This window comes from Mus caroli, chromosome 4 (genome assembly GCF_900094665.2).
Source record: "Mus caroli chromosome 4, CAROLI_EIJ_v1.1, whole genome shotgun sequence".
In the NCBI taxonomy this organism is placed as follows: domain Eukaryota; kingdom Metazoa; phylum Chordata; class Mammalia; order Rodentia; family Muridae; genus Mus; species Mus caroli.
Genome location: NC_034573.1, coordinates 118,392,502 through 118,408,241, shown reverse-complemented (window position 1 = coordinate 118,408,241; position 15,740 = coordinate 118,392,502). Strand labels below are relative to the sequence as shown.

Sequence of the window (15,740 nt, the reverse complement as noted above, 5' to 3'; positions counted from 1 at the left end):
TGGGTTCCCTCCCCCTTCCTTTATAACTGAGTGTCTGAAAATAGTAAAATTGAGCCTTGATCAGAACGTTTGTTGTCTTGGCTCCATTCTTTCTTCCGCCCCATCTAGATTCCTCTCTTTTCAGCTTGAACTGCCATTCTCAGTTGAACCGTTCGTGTTGTGGACTGCGGGCAGGCCGCAACATTGTCGGAGCACCATTACCTGTACAGCACTAACCCTGTCTTTTACAAAAGTCACTAACTTATTAAGAATACAAGGTCCACATCAAAGTATTTAACTTAATCTTAGAGGTAGGGACCTAAAATGCCAGGTAAAGGTTTTTAAAATAAGATTAACAGGACTGGGTTCACTAAGTTGAACACCTATCAGTTTTCAGGTTCAGCTTTAGAACCCAAATTATTTCAAGATGCTTTCATTCCAGTTAGCTCAGCACATATCCAAATTCCTTTGTTCAAGGATCAGGAAAAGCTACCCCTGCTGTTTCAAAGACGCGCTGTAGCTCAGATCATGACCGCACCAGTGTTAAGGGACTCGTGTGGTTGAACCCTCAGCGCCGTCCATGCCTCTCCTTCCAGGCTGTGGTGGAGAAGGTGACCATTGGGGCCATTGGCTCTGCCTGCTGACATGTCCAGGAAGGCGGAGGAATGGCACTTTAGTCTTGTCGTTTAGCCCTATGGGGCTTATTTACTAGATACAACTCCCTCAAAAAGGTTTATGAAATGCTGAGCCTCAGGTTTCATAGACGTGTTTGTACACTAAGAATTCTGCAGCAGAATATTTTTAAACATTGGTTTTTGTAAGCTATATTTTTGTATATTTAATTGCTATTTTAAAACTTTAATGCATTTTTTGCTAATCACTTGTTTAAAAATAAAACATGCATGTAATCGACCCAAACGTGTAAATAAAGCGCAAATTTTGAAAAAAAAAAAAAAAAAGAATACAAGGTCCAAAAGTGAGCAAAAGCAACAAGATTATTAGGGGACCGGCCAATGTAGACACAAGGGTGGCAAACCAGGGAGCTTTGTCGAACCAACTTTTAAACCATCCTTTTTGAATTTCTTGCTCTTTCCTGCCCTTATCTAGCCTCTCCCTGAGTTTGGACATAGAGTCTCTAATTACCCCGGAGTGACTCACATAAAAACAACATTCTTCTCTTAAGGCCGAGCAGAGCCCTCCTTCTTTTAGAAAAAGCAGATCTAATCTTCTTCTATTTTGTAGCACTACCTCAGACAAAGAAGTTAGAGATTCTTCAAGCTTGGAGATAGATTGTTTTAATGCACTTAAATCTGCATCCATAGCTGCCCTAAGCTCATCATAGTAATGAGGCATCTGAATCAGGGCTGCTGAGCCTGTACCTACCCCAGCAGCAGCCCCTATACCTAATAGGACCGCCAATGTCATGGTGACCGGCTCTCTTCTGTACCGAGTCTGGTGGTCAAACTCATCAAGAAAAGAACTGTCCTCATGGTAAATAACCCGGGGCACTAGCTGGACTAAGACACAGAAATCTCTGGAGGCATTAAAGACAGAAGTAGAAATACAAGGAGTGAGCCCAGTATTANAGGCCCATACAGTATCAGAGGGGGGAGCTAAGTATAGATCTTTATCCATGGACAGTGTGGAGATGGTCTGGTTACAGAGGGATCTATGTCCCTGGGAGACCTTACCTAGGCAGAGGCCCTCTCCAGAAACTGTGGAGAGGGTCAACTTATGTCTGTCTCCCCAGGAACAGGCTGAATGATCTGAGGTCTGATTGTAAGACCGTACCTGGGCTATGCCTTCATAATAGGGAGGACTAGAGGCAAAACAGAGCCAACATGAGNGGGTCACATTTGGGTTGGTGCGGTTTAGAGCACTGAAGGCCCAGTCTAGCAAAGTGAGCATATGATCTCCTGTTCCCAAAAGAAGAGGTGTGGTGGTCTCCTGATAAGGGGTTACACCAGTATAGACAGGGACTTGAGTGGGAAGTAATAGGACTGGCAGAGGTGGGGGANCTAGTGGTTTTGGGGGAGGATTAGGCAGAACTAGGTTAGGGCCCACCGGCCTGGGAGGAGGACTCTCAATCTTTAGTCGAATTCTAAAATTTAGCCCATGATCTTATCCCGCAGCATATAATCGGAACCCCCAATTGTTTTCCTTAATCCAGGTAGTATTCCGTTTTCCTTGTTCTGTAAATTTTATAACTATGGGATTACAGTACTGGCCCTTACAGGGGCCAGATGGGCTATTACTAAAGGCACACCCATTTTCGGGATACTTGGAATTATCTCTTTCTCCCTGGTTAGACTCATCATGAGATCTATTTCTTCTGACTACAGTCAGATCCCAGGAAGAAGAGGGTTTCCAGCTGGCTTCCCCTGTGGTCTCACATCCCCAAGCAGCACAGTAAAAGTCTGTTGGCCCTCCACATGATCGGCGGAGTGCCCGACTCTGGCCTTGTCCTGGGCACACATAAAATTCTGCTGCCCTGAGATTAGCCTGGTAGAATTGCCCAGAGCATCTGTACGTGCTCCCTATTCCATCCGGTACACACTTGCTTTCGGATTGGGTGCCTCCTCGGTCTAAGTGGTCTGGGAGATCCCAGGAAGTTAGGCCAGCCGCCATCTTACAAATGTCTGGCGTAAGGTTAGGCCACCAAGTCCATAATGGGTGGGTGGCAGTAATGGACCAGGCTGCCTCACCTTCTTCATTAAGTACCTCCCAAGTTTGTCGGAGCGGGTTGTGAGGATTTAGAGGGTAAATGCCCTTGCCTGAAGTTACCCTCACGATGGAGACACAACTTAAGAGGGTTATTAGTAGTTTCCACCATCCAGTTACCTCCATCTTGGTCTGGTGCTTTTTTTACATGGGAGGCCTGTATCCAGGCGGCAATTCCGTCTACCTTGACTGCTGTCGGGGTAGTCAACAGCACCAGATAAGGTCCTTTCCACTGGGGCTCAAGCATGCCAGTGTGATGTCATCTGACCAAGACTGAGTCTCCAACCTGGAACCCGTGGGGCACTGCTGTGGTCCCCGGTGTGTAGGCTTCTTTGATCTGGTTCCAGATCTGTGTTCTGACAACTTCTAAGGCCTTTAAGTGGGTAAACAGAGCAGAGGGTGAGGAAAGGTCAGTGTTGGGATTCAATATCCCACCTGACTCAGTTAAGTGGGGCGGTCCCCCATACAGAATCTCATAGGGGGTGAGGCCTAAACTTGTCTGGGAGTGTTTCGGACCCTGAGAAGCGCAAAGGGAAGGAGAATCACCCAGTCCCGACCGCCGGTCTCAATGGCTAATTTAGTAAGGGTCTTTTTTAGGGTCCTATTCATTCTTTCTGTCCTGAGCTCTGGGGCCTATAAGCACAATGTAATTTCCAATTAGTCCCCAGTTGTGTGGCCAATTCCTGACTTACCTGGGCAACAAATGCAGGCCCGTTGTCCGAGCCGATTACTTTGGGGATCCCAAACCGAGGCAGGATTTCTTCAAGGATCATCTTGGCCACTACCTGAGCGGTTTCTGATTTGGTAGGAAAAGCTTCTACCCATCCTGAGAAGGTGTCTATGAAAACTAGGAGATACTTGTTACCATACTTTCCTGGTTTAATTTCAGTGAAGTCCACTTCCCAATAGACCCCTGGCCTATCTCCTCTTAGCCTCTTTCCAGGCTCCTTGAAAGGCCGAGTGGCATTGGTCAAGGTGCAAACTTTGCATGACTTCACTACCTCTTCAGCTACTGAATTTAACCTTANCACATAATACTTAGATCCTTTAATTAAGGCCTTGAGTTTATCACTTCCAAGATGGGTTAGTTGGTGAATACGTCTCACATAGTCCTGTCCTTCTTTGGAGGGTAGAATTATCTGCCCATCTTTAGTCTTTGCCAGTCCATGATGACTAAACATTTGGGCTTTTCNTGCCTCTGTCATATCTTCAATCTTATCACAGTCCTTAAAGGAGTAGTTGAAACTAGGATCCGAGGCTTGAGGATCTGGCACGGTTTCAGTTACCAAGGTTACTGTCCCTCGGGCTGCCTGCTTTGCCGCCTGATCAGCCATCTGATTTCCCCTTGAGATTGAGTCCCCCCCCCCATTCTGGTGCCCAAGACAGTGGACGATGGCCACCTTTTTCGGTAGATGTACGGCCTCTAAAAGGGCCAGTATTTCTTCCTTGTTTTTAATGTCCTTTCCTGCTGAAGTGAGCAAGCCCCTTTGCCTGTATATGGCCCCGTGGATGTGTGCAGTGGCAAAAGCATAGCGACTGTCAGTGTAAATGTTGATGGGCTTACCTTCTGCCATCCGGAGCGCTTGTGTTAGTGCTATGAGTTCCACCTTTTGAGCAGAAGTTCCTTCTGGCAAACCGCTGGCCCAGACCACCCGCGTTCCGTCCACCACTGCTACTCCTGCTCTCCTTTTTCCCTCCACCAGGAAACTGCTTCTGTCTGTATACCAGTTGGGAGCTCCCGGCCACGGTTGGTCGGTCAAGTCCCTTCTGACTCTGGTCTCTTCTGCCAAGATGTCAGCACAGTGGTGTATTGGAGTGGAGGCCTCTCCTTCTGGGAGCAGGGTGCCCGGGTTGAGGATGGCCGGTGGGGCGAAGGTGATTCTTTCAGTCAACAACAAGCTCTGGTAGTGGGTCATCCGAGCGTTGGTCATCCAACGGTCAGGGGGCTGGCGTACTACGCTCTCAAGGGCATGAGGGACAACTATAGTGACATGCTGTCCCAAAGTAAGTTTATCTGCATCTTTGACAAGCAAGGCCACGGCTGCAATGGCCTTCAGGCAAGAAGGCCACCCGCTGGCCACCGGATCCAGTTTTTTGACAGGTAGGCCACAGGCCTTTTCCATGGCCCTAGTGCTTGGGTCAATACTCCACGAGCCACTCTGGCCTGTTCATCTATATACAGAGTAAATGGCTTAGTCAGGTCAGGCAAGGCCAGGGCAGGGGCAGTGAGCAGGGCAGTCTTTATATTTTCAAAATATATTTTCAGCTGATGTTCCTCAGTCCAGCTGAACAGGGTCTTTTCTTTTGTGAGGGGGTACAAAGGGGCCGCCAGGGTTGCGAACCTGGGTATCCATAGTCTGCAAAAGCCCGCAGTCCCCAAGAACTCACGTACTTGTCGCAGAGTGGTGGGGGTTGGGATCTGCATCACAGTCTTCTTTCGAGCTTCGGTGAGCCACCGCTTTCCTTTTCGGAGGGTGTATCCTAGGTAGGTCACCTCGGTGCGGCATAGCTGAGCTTTCTTAGCGGATACCCGGTACCCCAACTTACCCAGTTCACTCAGGAGTTTCTTGGTCCAGGCAAGGCACAGTTTCTGGGTTGAGGCTGCAAGCAGTAAGTCATCTACATACTGCAAGAGAGAAATCTGAGGGTTCTGTGCCCTGAAGGGCACAAGATCACGGTGGAGCGCTTCATCAAAAAGAGTGGGGGAATTCTTGAATCCCTGTGGTAGTCGGGTCCAAATCAGCTGGCCCGAGTGTCCCCCTTCAGGGTCACGTCATTCAAAAGCAAACAAGAGCTGACTGGTAGGATGCAGCCGAAGGCAAAAGAAGGCATCTTTCAAATCTAGCACAGTGTACCAACGGTGTTCTGGTGGAAGGGAACTCAGCAAGTTATAAGGGGTTGGCACCATTGGGTGGATGTCTTGCACCTGCTTATTGACTTCTCTCAGGTCCTGCCCTGGTCTATAGTCATTGGTTCCTGGCTTGCAGACAGGCAGAAGGGGGATATTCCATGGGGACTGGCAGGGAACCAGAATGCCCTGCTGTAACAGGCTTTGGATGTGTGGTCTAATTCCTTCTTTGGCTTCTCTATTTATGGGGTACTGCCTTACCGATATAGGGGTGGAGGCAGCCTTCAGTTCGACCACTACTGGAAGTACCCTTTTAGCCAGTCCCATACCTGCTTGTTCTGCCCAGACTTCAGGAAAAGCCGTCAGCCATTCATCTGAGGGCAACTTTTTGGGTCCCTGATCATGGAGACGGTATTCCTCCTCTGTATCCAAAACCAAACATACTACTGAATCCTTTCCCCAACTGACCTCAGGTCCCTGAGGAGTAAATTGAACCTGTGCTTTTAGTTTAGTCAACAAACCCCTTCCCAGCAGAGGTGCGGGACATTCGAGAATTACAAGAAAGGAATGAGTTACTTGTTTTTTTTCTATTACTAGAGTCTGTTTCGTTGTCCAGGGGTAAAATTTGCTGCCAGTGGCTCCCATTACCATGGTCCTTTTTGATCCCAATTGTCCCAACGGTTTGGTCAAGACTGAGTGTTCCGCTCCTGTATCCACCAGGAAGTCGATGGGGGTCCCCTCCACAGAGAGTGTTACCCTAGGCTTGGGGAGGGGAGCTGAGTCCTGACTTCCCTAGTCTTCCTCTAGGGTCAACACTCTAGGTCCCCTCTCCCTCTTCCTGGGGCATTTTCTGGCCCAATGTCCCATTTCCTTGCAATAGGCACACTGATCCTTTTCAAGCTGGAGTCTCTGTCCTTCCGGAGGTCTTCTGGCCCTGTCACCCAGGTACCCTGACTGCCTTTTCTCTGGCTTTTCTTCACCTACTACTGCAGCCAAAATCTTAGTCAAATTCCTTTCCTGGCAGCGATCACGCCTATTTTCTCTTTCCTCTGCCTCTTTCTTTTCTCTTTCCTGTTTCTCCTCCTCTGTCTCCCTTTTGTATACTTTCTCAACTTCCTTCACAAGATCCTGTAAAGTGTAATCTTGGAGCCCCTCTAGCCTCTGCAGTTTCTTTTTAATGTCAGAGGCAGACTGACCGATGAAGGCCATGGCTACAGCAGCTTGGTGTCCCTCTGAAGTGGGGTCAAAAGGGGTATATCTTCTATAAGCCTCCATCAGTCGTAATAGGAAAACTGACGGGGGCTCCATCTGACCCTGAATAACTTCTCTTACCTTAGCCAAATTGGTAGGATACCTGGCGGTTCCTTTCAGACCCGCCACTAGAGCCCAGCGGTAGACCAGAAGACTCTCCCTACCTTCAGCAGTATTGAAGTCCCAGTCAGGGCAGTTTAAGGGGAAAGCAGCATCAATGAGATTAGGGAGGGAAGTGGGAGTTCCGTCCGGCCCGGGAACATTCTTTCTGGCTTCCAAAAGGATGCGTTCTCTCTTCTGTGGTAAAGAGGACCTGCAAGAGCTGCTGACAGTCATCCCACGTAGGTTGGTGGGAGAACATTAGGGACTCAAGGAGGCCACTGAGCCCAGACGGATTTTCTGAAAAGGAAGGGTAGTTAGTTTTCCAGTTGTAGAGGTTGGCCAAGGAGAACGGCCAGTACTGAAGAGGGGCAAGTTCGTTAGGGCCCCGGGGCAGCCCACCGACATATGCCCAGAGTGGCAGAGCTGTCACTGAGGACAGCTCCGGGCCAGCCTGGAGCGGCAGAGTGGTCACTGAGGACAGCTCCGGGCCGGCTCCATCCGGACTGAGGCCTGGCGACTCCGGGTGCCGGCCGCCAGCCCACTATCACTGGCCTCTTTTGTAGGCTAGGGGGCGCCAATGGAGGAAGAGGTTGAAGGGCAGGGGTAGGGTAAGGGGGTGGTTGGAAACCTAAAAGAGAGACCTCCTCAATTTCAGGATAAATATGTGGAGGGGCGGGTGGACCACTCGCCAAGGCTGGGACTTTCGGTTTTGCCGCCACGGCCATAGTCGCCGTCTTGTGTCCCGTGGTCCAAAGTTTGAGCCAAGGTGGTGGATTTTGGACCAGATCCTGCCAGACCAAGATATAGGGGACCTGATCTGGATGGCCTCCAGGGTTCTGAAAGACAATGCGCTTAACAGTGTAAATGATGGGAAGATTAAGAGTCCTGTCTTGCGCCAACTCACTCCAAAGGTGGGCCACTTCGAAGAACAGAACGTCCGCCAAGGTCTTTTTCTTTCTTTCTTTCTTTCTTTCTTTCTTTCTTTCTTTCTTTCTTTTTTTTTTTTTTTTTCGAGACAGGGTTTCTCTGTATAGCCCTGGCTGTCCTGGAACTCACTTTGTAGACCAGGCTGGCCTTGAACTCAGAAATCCGCCTGCCTCTGCCTCCCGAGTGCTGGGATTAAAGGCATGGGCCACCATGCCCGGCAGGGTCTTTTTCTAACTTCAACAGAAAGATTATGAGCCCTAGTCTTAACGTCCATCCAGTGGTCAAGGGTTAGCGTCAGGGGGGTCGTCACAGTCTGTCCCATTTCTAAATCTATAATACAAATGACAAAGACAAGACAAACGACAATTACTGAAATAGAGAAAAATCTGTCTCCTGTTCCGAGTCGACCAGAAAAGAACCGAGACACTGTCGACTGGCCGTGGCCCTTGCCGCCTCACATTGCCAGGGGGAGAGTCAGTCCCCCTGGTCTCCAAATGGGGGTCTACCAGGCGTCTCTGGCCCTCCCCCTGTCTTCCTGGGACGTCTCCCAGGGTGAATGGACGGTGGACACTTGAATACATCTATTTTTATCCACTCCGCACTCCCTCCCAGAGTGCTGATTCAAACGAACGTCCACAAAACCGAAACTGCGATCGCCAGAATTCAGACAGACGGAAATACAGATAAGACCTTACCTCCAAGTGACATTATGACTCCTGGGTGGTCGTCAAATCCCGGACGAGCCCCCACATGTTGGACCCCCGAATGGAGACCCTCACTCAAGTCTCAGGGATCTCGAGCCCAGAAAGCCACAACAGTCAAGCTTGCTGCAAACACACGAGGTTTTAATGGCACACAAACCAGCATGCTGAGGTCGAGACCCATACACCACGCAGGGGTAGAGGAGTCTGACNANGACCCTATTTTCCAGCAGGCTTATAAAGGCAAAAAACACAACCTAGGGGGAGGATCGGAGAGGAAATAGGGGAACTCTAGGGGCAGATATTTACTTCAAGGCACCTGGGACATTGAAACATTTTGTGGTTGTTTTTCCCAAAAGTTCCGGGGAATTAGGCCATCTGGCCGGGGTCCGGGGCCCATGTTCTCAGGGCAGTCAGTATTTTTTTATTCTTCAAGATCATTTCTCCTTCTGGGAAAACATGAAGCTGTGCGCCTGTAACTCATCCTCCCCCTCCCGAGCCTCAGAGAAACACCGTCACCCCGGATGCTCCAGCTGTATGGAGCCAGCCACATGTAGCTCCCAGAGCACCGTGCTCTCGCAAACCCTTGCCCCCCGGGCCTTTGCACATTTTGCTTCCTCATGGACAACACCTTTCCCTGAGCACCTGCACAACAGCCTGTAAGGTTCAGCTCAGCCATCACTTTCTCCAGAGGCCTGTGCTGAGCTCCCAGCCTGGGACAGCATTTTGGAAGAAAGTACTATATTAGGATTTTTCTCTTTTTCTCTTCCTCTCACCCCGAACCCCAGCCAAGCCTAGCTTTGGAACTCTCTAAGTAACCGAGGATGGCTCTGAACTCCTAATCTTCTTGCCTCCGAATTCCCAGTGCCAGGATTATGGGTGTGTGAATTATCTGGCCCAGCTATATTCTTTTTCTCTTCAAAATCGTACCTATTTCTGAAGCTAGATTGTCTACTTTTTAAACTATGTGGCTTTCGTATGTTAGTTTGTACCTCAGTTTCCTGCTCTGTAAAATGGGGTTAGCATCACACCCCCTCCCCCAGTATTTTGTGAGACTTAAATGTGTTAATGTGATTGAAAGAATAAGAAAACCACCCAGTTTATCACACATGTGTTCAATAGGAGTTTACTATTACAGGACTGAATTAATAATCTATATTTGATGATAATAATCCATACTGTTCTTGACAAGGACCTAAGTTTGCACTAGCAACTCATTTTGGGGCAGGTGCTCATTACCACCTCTAACTCCAGCTCCAGGGGATCTGACGTCCTCTTCTGGTCTCAGAGTATACTGGCACTCATGTGAACATGCCAGTCTTAACACACGCACGTAATTAAAAAAATAAGAATCTTAAAAAAAACTAAAACAATGTTTTATATGACTGCATTTGTATCATTTATAAGCAAATACACATATGTTTGAAACATGTGCTCTGGAAGTGTGTTTTACGGCTAGGAGTACTTGATCCTGTGAGTTTGGAGACCCGGTCCTGAAGCAAAGACGAAGACTGATGTCTTCATCCTCAGAGCCTAGTCCTGTCAGCTGAAAAGATTCACATTGACAAATGCAGAATGCCTCCAAAACAGACAGAACCCGAGGCTTATTCTGGCTGGGATTTGGTCTCTTAGCGATTATTTTATTTTATTTTTTTAAATTTCCACTTCTAAAAGGCTAGGTTTTAATTAGACAAAGGCAAAGAGACATCTTACAATTCCAGGCTGGATTTAGGGTGAGGTGCGCCCTCTCGTGACCTAATAGTATATTTCTCTTTCTGTGCACTGCTCTTTAGGATGGAATGGCTGATGTGGAGGTCTCACAGGTCCCTGCAAAAGTGTCTTTCCACTTTCAGATGCAAACACTCTATCCAACACACTCAGCCCTCCTTACAGTGTCAATGTTTACCCAAGTCCTTAGCTTCTTCTTCATGAAATGTCAGGCAGCAAGCAATGTAACTTCTGGGGTTTTAGAATTTCAAATTCCAGCCTCGGTATTTACTGTGCATATGATTTTGAGCAGGCTAATTTATTTATATCTCTAAGCTTCCATCCCTTTCATAAAATGGGGTAACAGTACCAACCCCATAGAGCTTTGGGAACAATTGAACAAGGTGTGCTAATGTAACCTGTTAACACCAGCACACTACATACGCTAAGTAAATCACTGAGATATTAAGCAACGAATCAGAAGCCGGGTGGCAGTGATGCAGAGGCAGAGGCAGGTGGATCTCTTGAGTTTGAGGCCAGCCTGGTCTACAGAATGAGTTCGAGGACAGCCAGGATTACACAGAGAAACCCTATTTCAAAAAAGCAAAACAAAACAAGTCAGAATATAATTTCTTTTCTTTCTTTTTAGTTTTTTTTTTTTTTTTTTTTTTGACAGGGTTTTATGTGTAGCCCTGGCTGTCCTGGAACTCACTCTGTAGACCAGGCTGGCCTTGAACTCAGAAATCTGCCTGCCTCTGCCTCCCAAGTGCTGGGATTAAAGGCGTGCACCATCACTGCCTGGCTAGAATATAATTTCTAGCTAAGGAATTTAAAGTGAGTTACTAAAACTAAGATGTAGAATTCCCCTAAATGCAACACTACCTGATGTAGTGAGCCCTTTCCCAATACTAGCTACTGTCAAATTTGCTCAAGTTTCATGGGTCTCAATAGAAATAATAGCCAGTAGTCGTTCAACCTTATGAACGCCAGGAGGGATACAAGTTCTTCACAAACTTTGCATATTTTTTTCCCGACAACACTCAAAGGAAAATTTCAGTATTATTACACCCATTCTCCTGACGAGGAAACTGAAGCCTTAGTAGTTTAGGGGAGTGTCTTAGTTTGGGATTTCCATTGCTATAAAGAGACACCATACACCAAGGCAACTCTTACAAAGGACAACATTTAATTGGGGCTGGCTTACAGGTTCAGAGGTTCAGTCCATTCTCATCATGGCTGGAAGCATGGCAGCATCCAGGCAGGCATGGCGCTGGAGAAGCTGAGAATTCTATACCTTGTTCTGAAGGCAAACAGAAGATTCTTTCCAGGCAGCTAGGAAGAGAGTCTTAAAGCCCCCCCCCCCCCCCCGCAGTGACACACTTCCTCCAACAAGGCCACACCTCCTCATAGTGCCACCCCTGCGCCAAGGATATTCAAATCACCACAGGGAGGTAGCACAATTGATAAGGTGCCTGCCACATGTTCAATAAGGGTCTCAGCTCAGGTCCTCAGCATTCATATAAAAGCCAGGAGTGTCAGTGCCATAGGTAACACCTGTACTAGCGAGTGGGATGGGGAGGCAGAGACAGGCAGATTCCCAGAGCTCATGGGTTAGCTAACCTAGCTGGATCCTTCAGTTCAGTAAGAGATCCTTACTCTAGTAATCAGGGTGGAGAATGCTCCATAAAGGGCATTCATTTTGACCGCAGGCCTCCACAGGCACGTGCACCTGCATGCACAGTGCATCTATCCACACAAACATGTTTACAAAAGAGGCGTTTGGAGTTTGCTGGAGGCTTTGCAGCTAGGGAATATCAAGGCATGGATCCCACATTGAAAGCAAGTGGCTGGACTCCATGTTTTACCTACATATTATCTTTAATCTCCCAGGAACCTACCCTGAGATGGAGGTTTTGTTCTGTCACCTAAATTTTACAGCTGAAAAAAAAAAAAAAAGACAATCGTGATGGAGTTGTTTGTTTGTTTGTTCAAGGACATACAGATGGGATGTATGAATTGGGGTTTGGATCTATGGCTGACTGACTACAAGACCCACATTTCCAGCTTCCTATTAGATGGCTCATACCTCAAGAGTATTTACAGTGTTTATCATAGGGTTTCTATTGCTATGACAAAACGTAGTGACCAAAGCAACTTGGGGAAGAAAGGGTTTATTCAGCTTACACTTCCACATTGTAATCTGTCACTGGAGGGAGCCAGGATAGGAACTCCCACAAAGCAGGAACCTGGAGGCAGGAGCTGGTGCAGGGGCCATGGAGGAAACGCTGTTTACTGGCTTGCTCAGTCTGCTTTCTTACAGAACCCTAGACCACTGGCCCAGGGGTAGCCCCACCCACAACTGCCTGAGCCCTCCACTATCAATCAAGTCCCGCAAGTTCGCCCATAGCCCCTCTTATGAAGGCATCTTCTTAACGGAATCTCTCTTTTCTCTGATGACTCAAGCTCGTGTCAAGTTCGCATGAAACTAGCCAGGACCGTGGAACAAAGCAACTAAGTATTACACTAGGATTATTCAGCTACAGGGATTAACGTGTTTCCGACACCCACGGATTCAGGCACCGTAAGACTAATTTACATAAAAATGGCTAGTATCTGCTATCTACAGTTGGATCCTGGATCCGATTTAACAGTTCTAGGTTTATTGCCTCGCTGATGCCTCACATAAACCTGTCACATGGATGCTATTATTATTCTTACTTCACAAGTGAAGAGGTGAGATATAGAACTCTGCCAAACCACTCAACTAAGTTGTGAATTTGAAATTGTAGTTACAACAGACAAACTCTCTCTTGCCCAATAGATGGTCACTGTAGTCACCCTCTTTCCTTTTCCTTTTTCCCTACTCCAGCTCAACCCAGGAGGGCTCCACGCTTCTTCAGTAGACCCGACCCCACGCCCTTCTAATCTAGACTCCACCCAGTAGGCGGCACCGTCACCGCAGAACCAATGGAAGAGAATAGTATCGAGCTACACCCCCCCCAGGCATTGGCCCTGCAAGATTTGTTCCGGTACCAGAGCGCCTGAGAAGATGAGGCACTCATTGGCTGACGTCATCTGAGAGGCCGGCCGATAGGGGAGTTGCCGCCGGTGCTCGCGCGATGCCTTTTGGGAGTTGTGGTCTCAGAGATCGGGTTCCAGGGCTGGCGGCGCTGGGACTATGCGTCCCAGCATCCCCTGCAAGAGCCCGGGAGCACTTCCGGCCTGTTGAGAAGTGGGTGTCTCTGTGGGTGAGTCTGGGTGGCGGATGGGGTGCAGTTGAGAATCAGGCGCTGGGCTGGAGGCTTTGGAGGTGGTGGTACCCGCGGGGGAGGGGAGCTGGGAAGGTGAGAGGGGAAAGCAAGCAGCGTGGCGTGTGTGTGTGTGTATGTGTGTGTGTCGGGGCGGGAGTGCGGGCCGGCAGAGGCTGCAGCGTGTGGAGATGGGCAGGGTCACCGAGGGGTCGGGATGAAGAGTGAGTTGGAGAAGCGGGCAGTGAGACTGGTCTTACCGAGGTCTGTGGGTAAGGTGGTAGAGATGCGTTTTGGCTGTGAGGGGAAGTTACCTTAGGGTCTAGAAAAGCACAATCAAGGGAAGAGAGGACTCAAGGGCCCTGGCAAAGAAGTGAAGAGGCCCTGAGATGAAAGCCTGACCTTAACATAGTGCTTCATTCTCGACACCCGCGTTCATGTTATCTGTGAAGGGACTGGCTATTGTGTTCAATCCCAAACCTGTACTTCTTTCCTCATAACTGATAGAAGTGAAAGGCATCTTTATCTACTGACCCGCCCACCCCTACTGACCCACCCACTCCCTACTGACCCGCCCACTGACCTACTTGTTTTACCAGCTGATTCCACCCGCGCCTGCATTCTTCTTCATTCACGCCGTTTGCTGTACACTGTTCGAGGCTTGCCATTTCTTTAGTATCTCTTAAAATGACCTCTGTCTTCCGAGAGCCTCTGCAGAAGTGTCCACATTTTCATTTCTCCAACTCGGAGAAACACTGCAGCCAGTGTGGTCTGTTGAAACCCTCAACTCCATACCTTCTGTTTGTTCTCCAGCTTGGAATCCATCCCTGGCATGCAACACGTGTTGAATGGAATCTGATCTAATAGATTCTTCATAATGCTCTTTGCAGCCCACTTTTCCCATACTGCACGCTCCGGGGCTGCCAAGGTGTTCCCCATTCTCCAGGCGGGCCAGTTTGCTTCTCCACTATTTAATAGCCTGCCTCTCTGCTGTATTCTCTCTGCGTTGTACTCAAGAACCAATTCAACAGTTCCTTAAGCAAATTGCCACCTCCAACTTCCCAGCTCCCAAATCACACTTTCTTTATGACATTGGATTAATATAATTATCTGTGACTTTTTAAATTTATTAATTATTATTATTATTATGATGATGATGATTATTTGTCTCTTCTACTAGATAGCTTCATCAGGGCAGGCAGTGTCTGGATCATCTCCATTTTCGTTGGTCCAGCCCAGAACAGCAAACACCTAATGTAGATCCAGCAAATGAGTAAAGACTTGGTGAATGTGGGCTAAAGACTCTCAGGGGGAGCTTTGTTAGACCACGTTTGAAAATGGCTATGGACTTCCAGGGCTGTGAGCTTCAGTCTTCTTCCTGACATCGATCTCTGCTGGGAGCTGAGGTTGTTGGGGGCTTAAGGACAGTGTTGGCCAACACATAGGGTTGCATATAGCAGCTTCCTTTACCTGAGGCCTGGCAGCCATTGCCAACACATAGGGATGCATACAGTGGCTTCCTTTACCTGAGGCCTGGCAGCCATTGCTAATTGATCACAACATATATCCATATGGAGCTCATTTCTCAGCAGACTTCTCTAGGTAGCTTCCCCCATGGTGGAGGATGGTCGGCTAAGTGAGGCCTATCTGCCACCCCCAGTTCCAGTCCTTAGATGCGAGTCTCCCCTCTTACAGCCATAGATTGCATAGTTAGCCCAGTAGGACTGATAGCCATTGGGAGCTCCCAGTTGCTTAGAGGTTCCCAACCAATCTGGTCCTCTTTCTGGACTGAGGGAGCATCTTCTCTCCTCCTCTGTTGTTACAGAAGTGGGTGCAGGAGGGAACTTAGCTCCGCATTCACATCCAGTACCCAGTTACCAAGGCCCCACTCAGCTTCCCCATGGTAAAGTGGAACAATTTTTTAAAAAAGTTTTTTTGTTTTTGTTTTTGTTTTTTTTTTAATTAAATGTGAGAATTTTATACAATGAATTCTGGTGACCCTGATTTTGATTGAGTACCCTTTCTTTCATCATTTGGGGACTCTGCACCTCTCCTAAGTCCTTCTGGGAACTGGAAGTGAAACCTTTGTGATTTATTTATCCCAGACTTCTGTCTAGAATAATGCTGTAGGAAAGACACGCTGCTTCCATTCAGTGCCAAGAAAGGCTCGCAAAAAGAAAAGCAGGCGGGGAGTAGCGGAGACATGGGGAGTAGCACCACAGAGGAGACATAGTGGCAGCCCACGTGGGGTGAAGT

General features: G+C 48.2%; 2 protein-coding genes across 6 annotated transcripts in view; one reads left to right on the top strand and one right to left on the bottom strand.

Moving 5' to 3' along the window:
* Positions 1-1,775: 1,775 nt before the first annotated feature.
* LOC110293412 lies at positions 1,776-14,423 on the bottom strand. The gene is given in 9 exon segments (XM_021161238.1): positions 1,776-1,798; positions 2,770-3,193; positions 3,196-3,317; positions 3,320-4,798; positions 4,801-7,094; positions 7,096-7,352; positions 7,591-7,689; positions 13,270-13,359; positions 14,280-14,423. Coding segments are annotated over 9 exon segments (4,932 nt in total).
* Zscan20 (zinc finger and SCAN domain containing 20) overlaps positions 13,380-15,740 on the top strand; it is a 28,832-nt gene continuing 26,471 nt past the window's right edge. For 3 of the 5 annotated variants that reach the window (XR_003836480.1, XM_029476626.1, XM_029476627.1), the window contains exon 1: positions 13,402-13,484. The gene's annotated coding sequence lies outside the window, so the exon portion shown is untranslated. Of the gene's footprint in view, positions 13,485-15,740 lie in introns of all 5 variants that reach the window. The other 2 variants (XM_021160918.1, XM_021160919.1) reach the window with 2 other exon arrangements.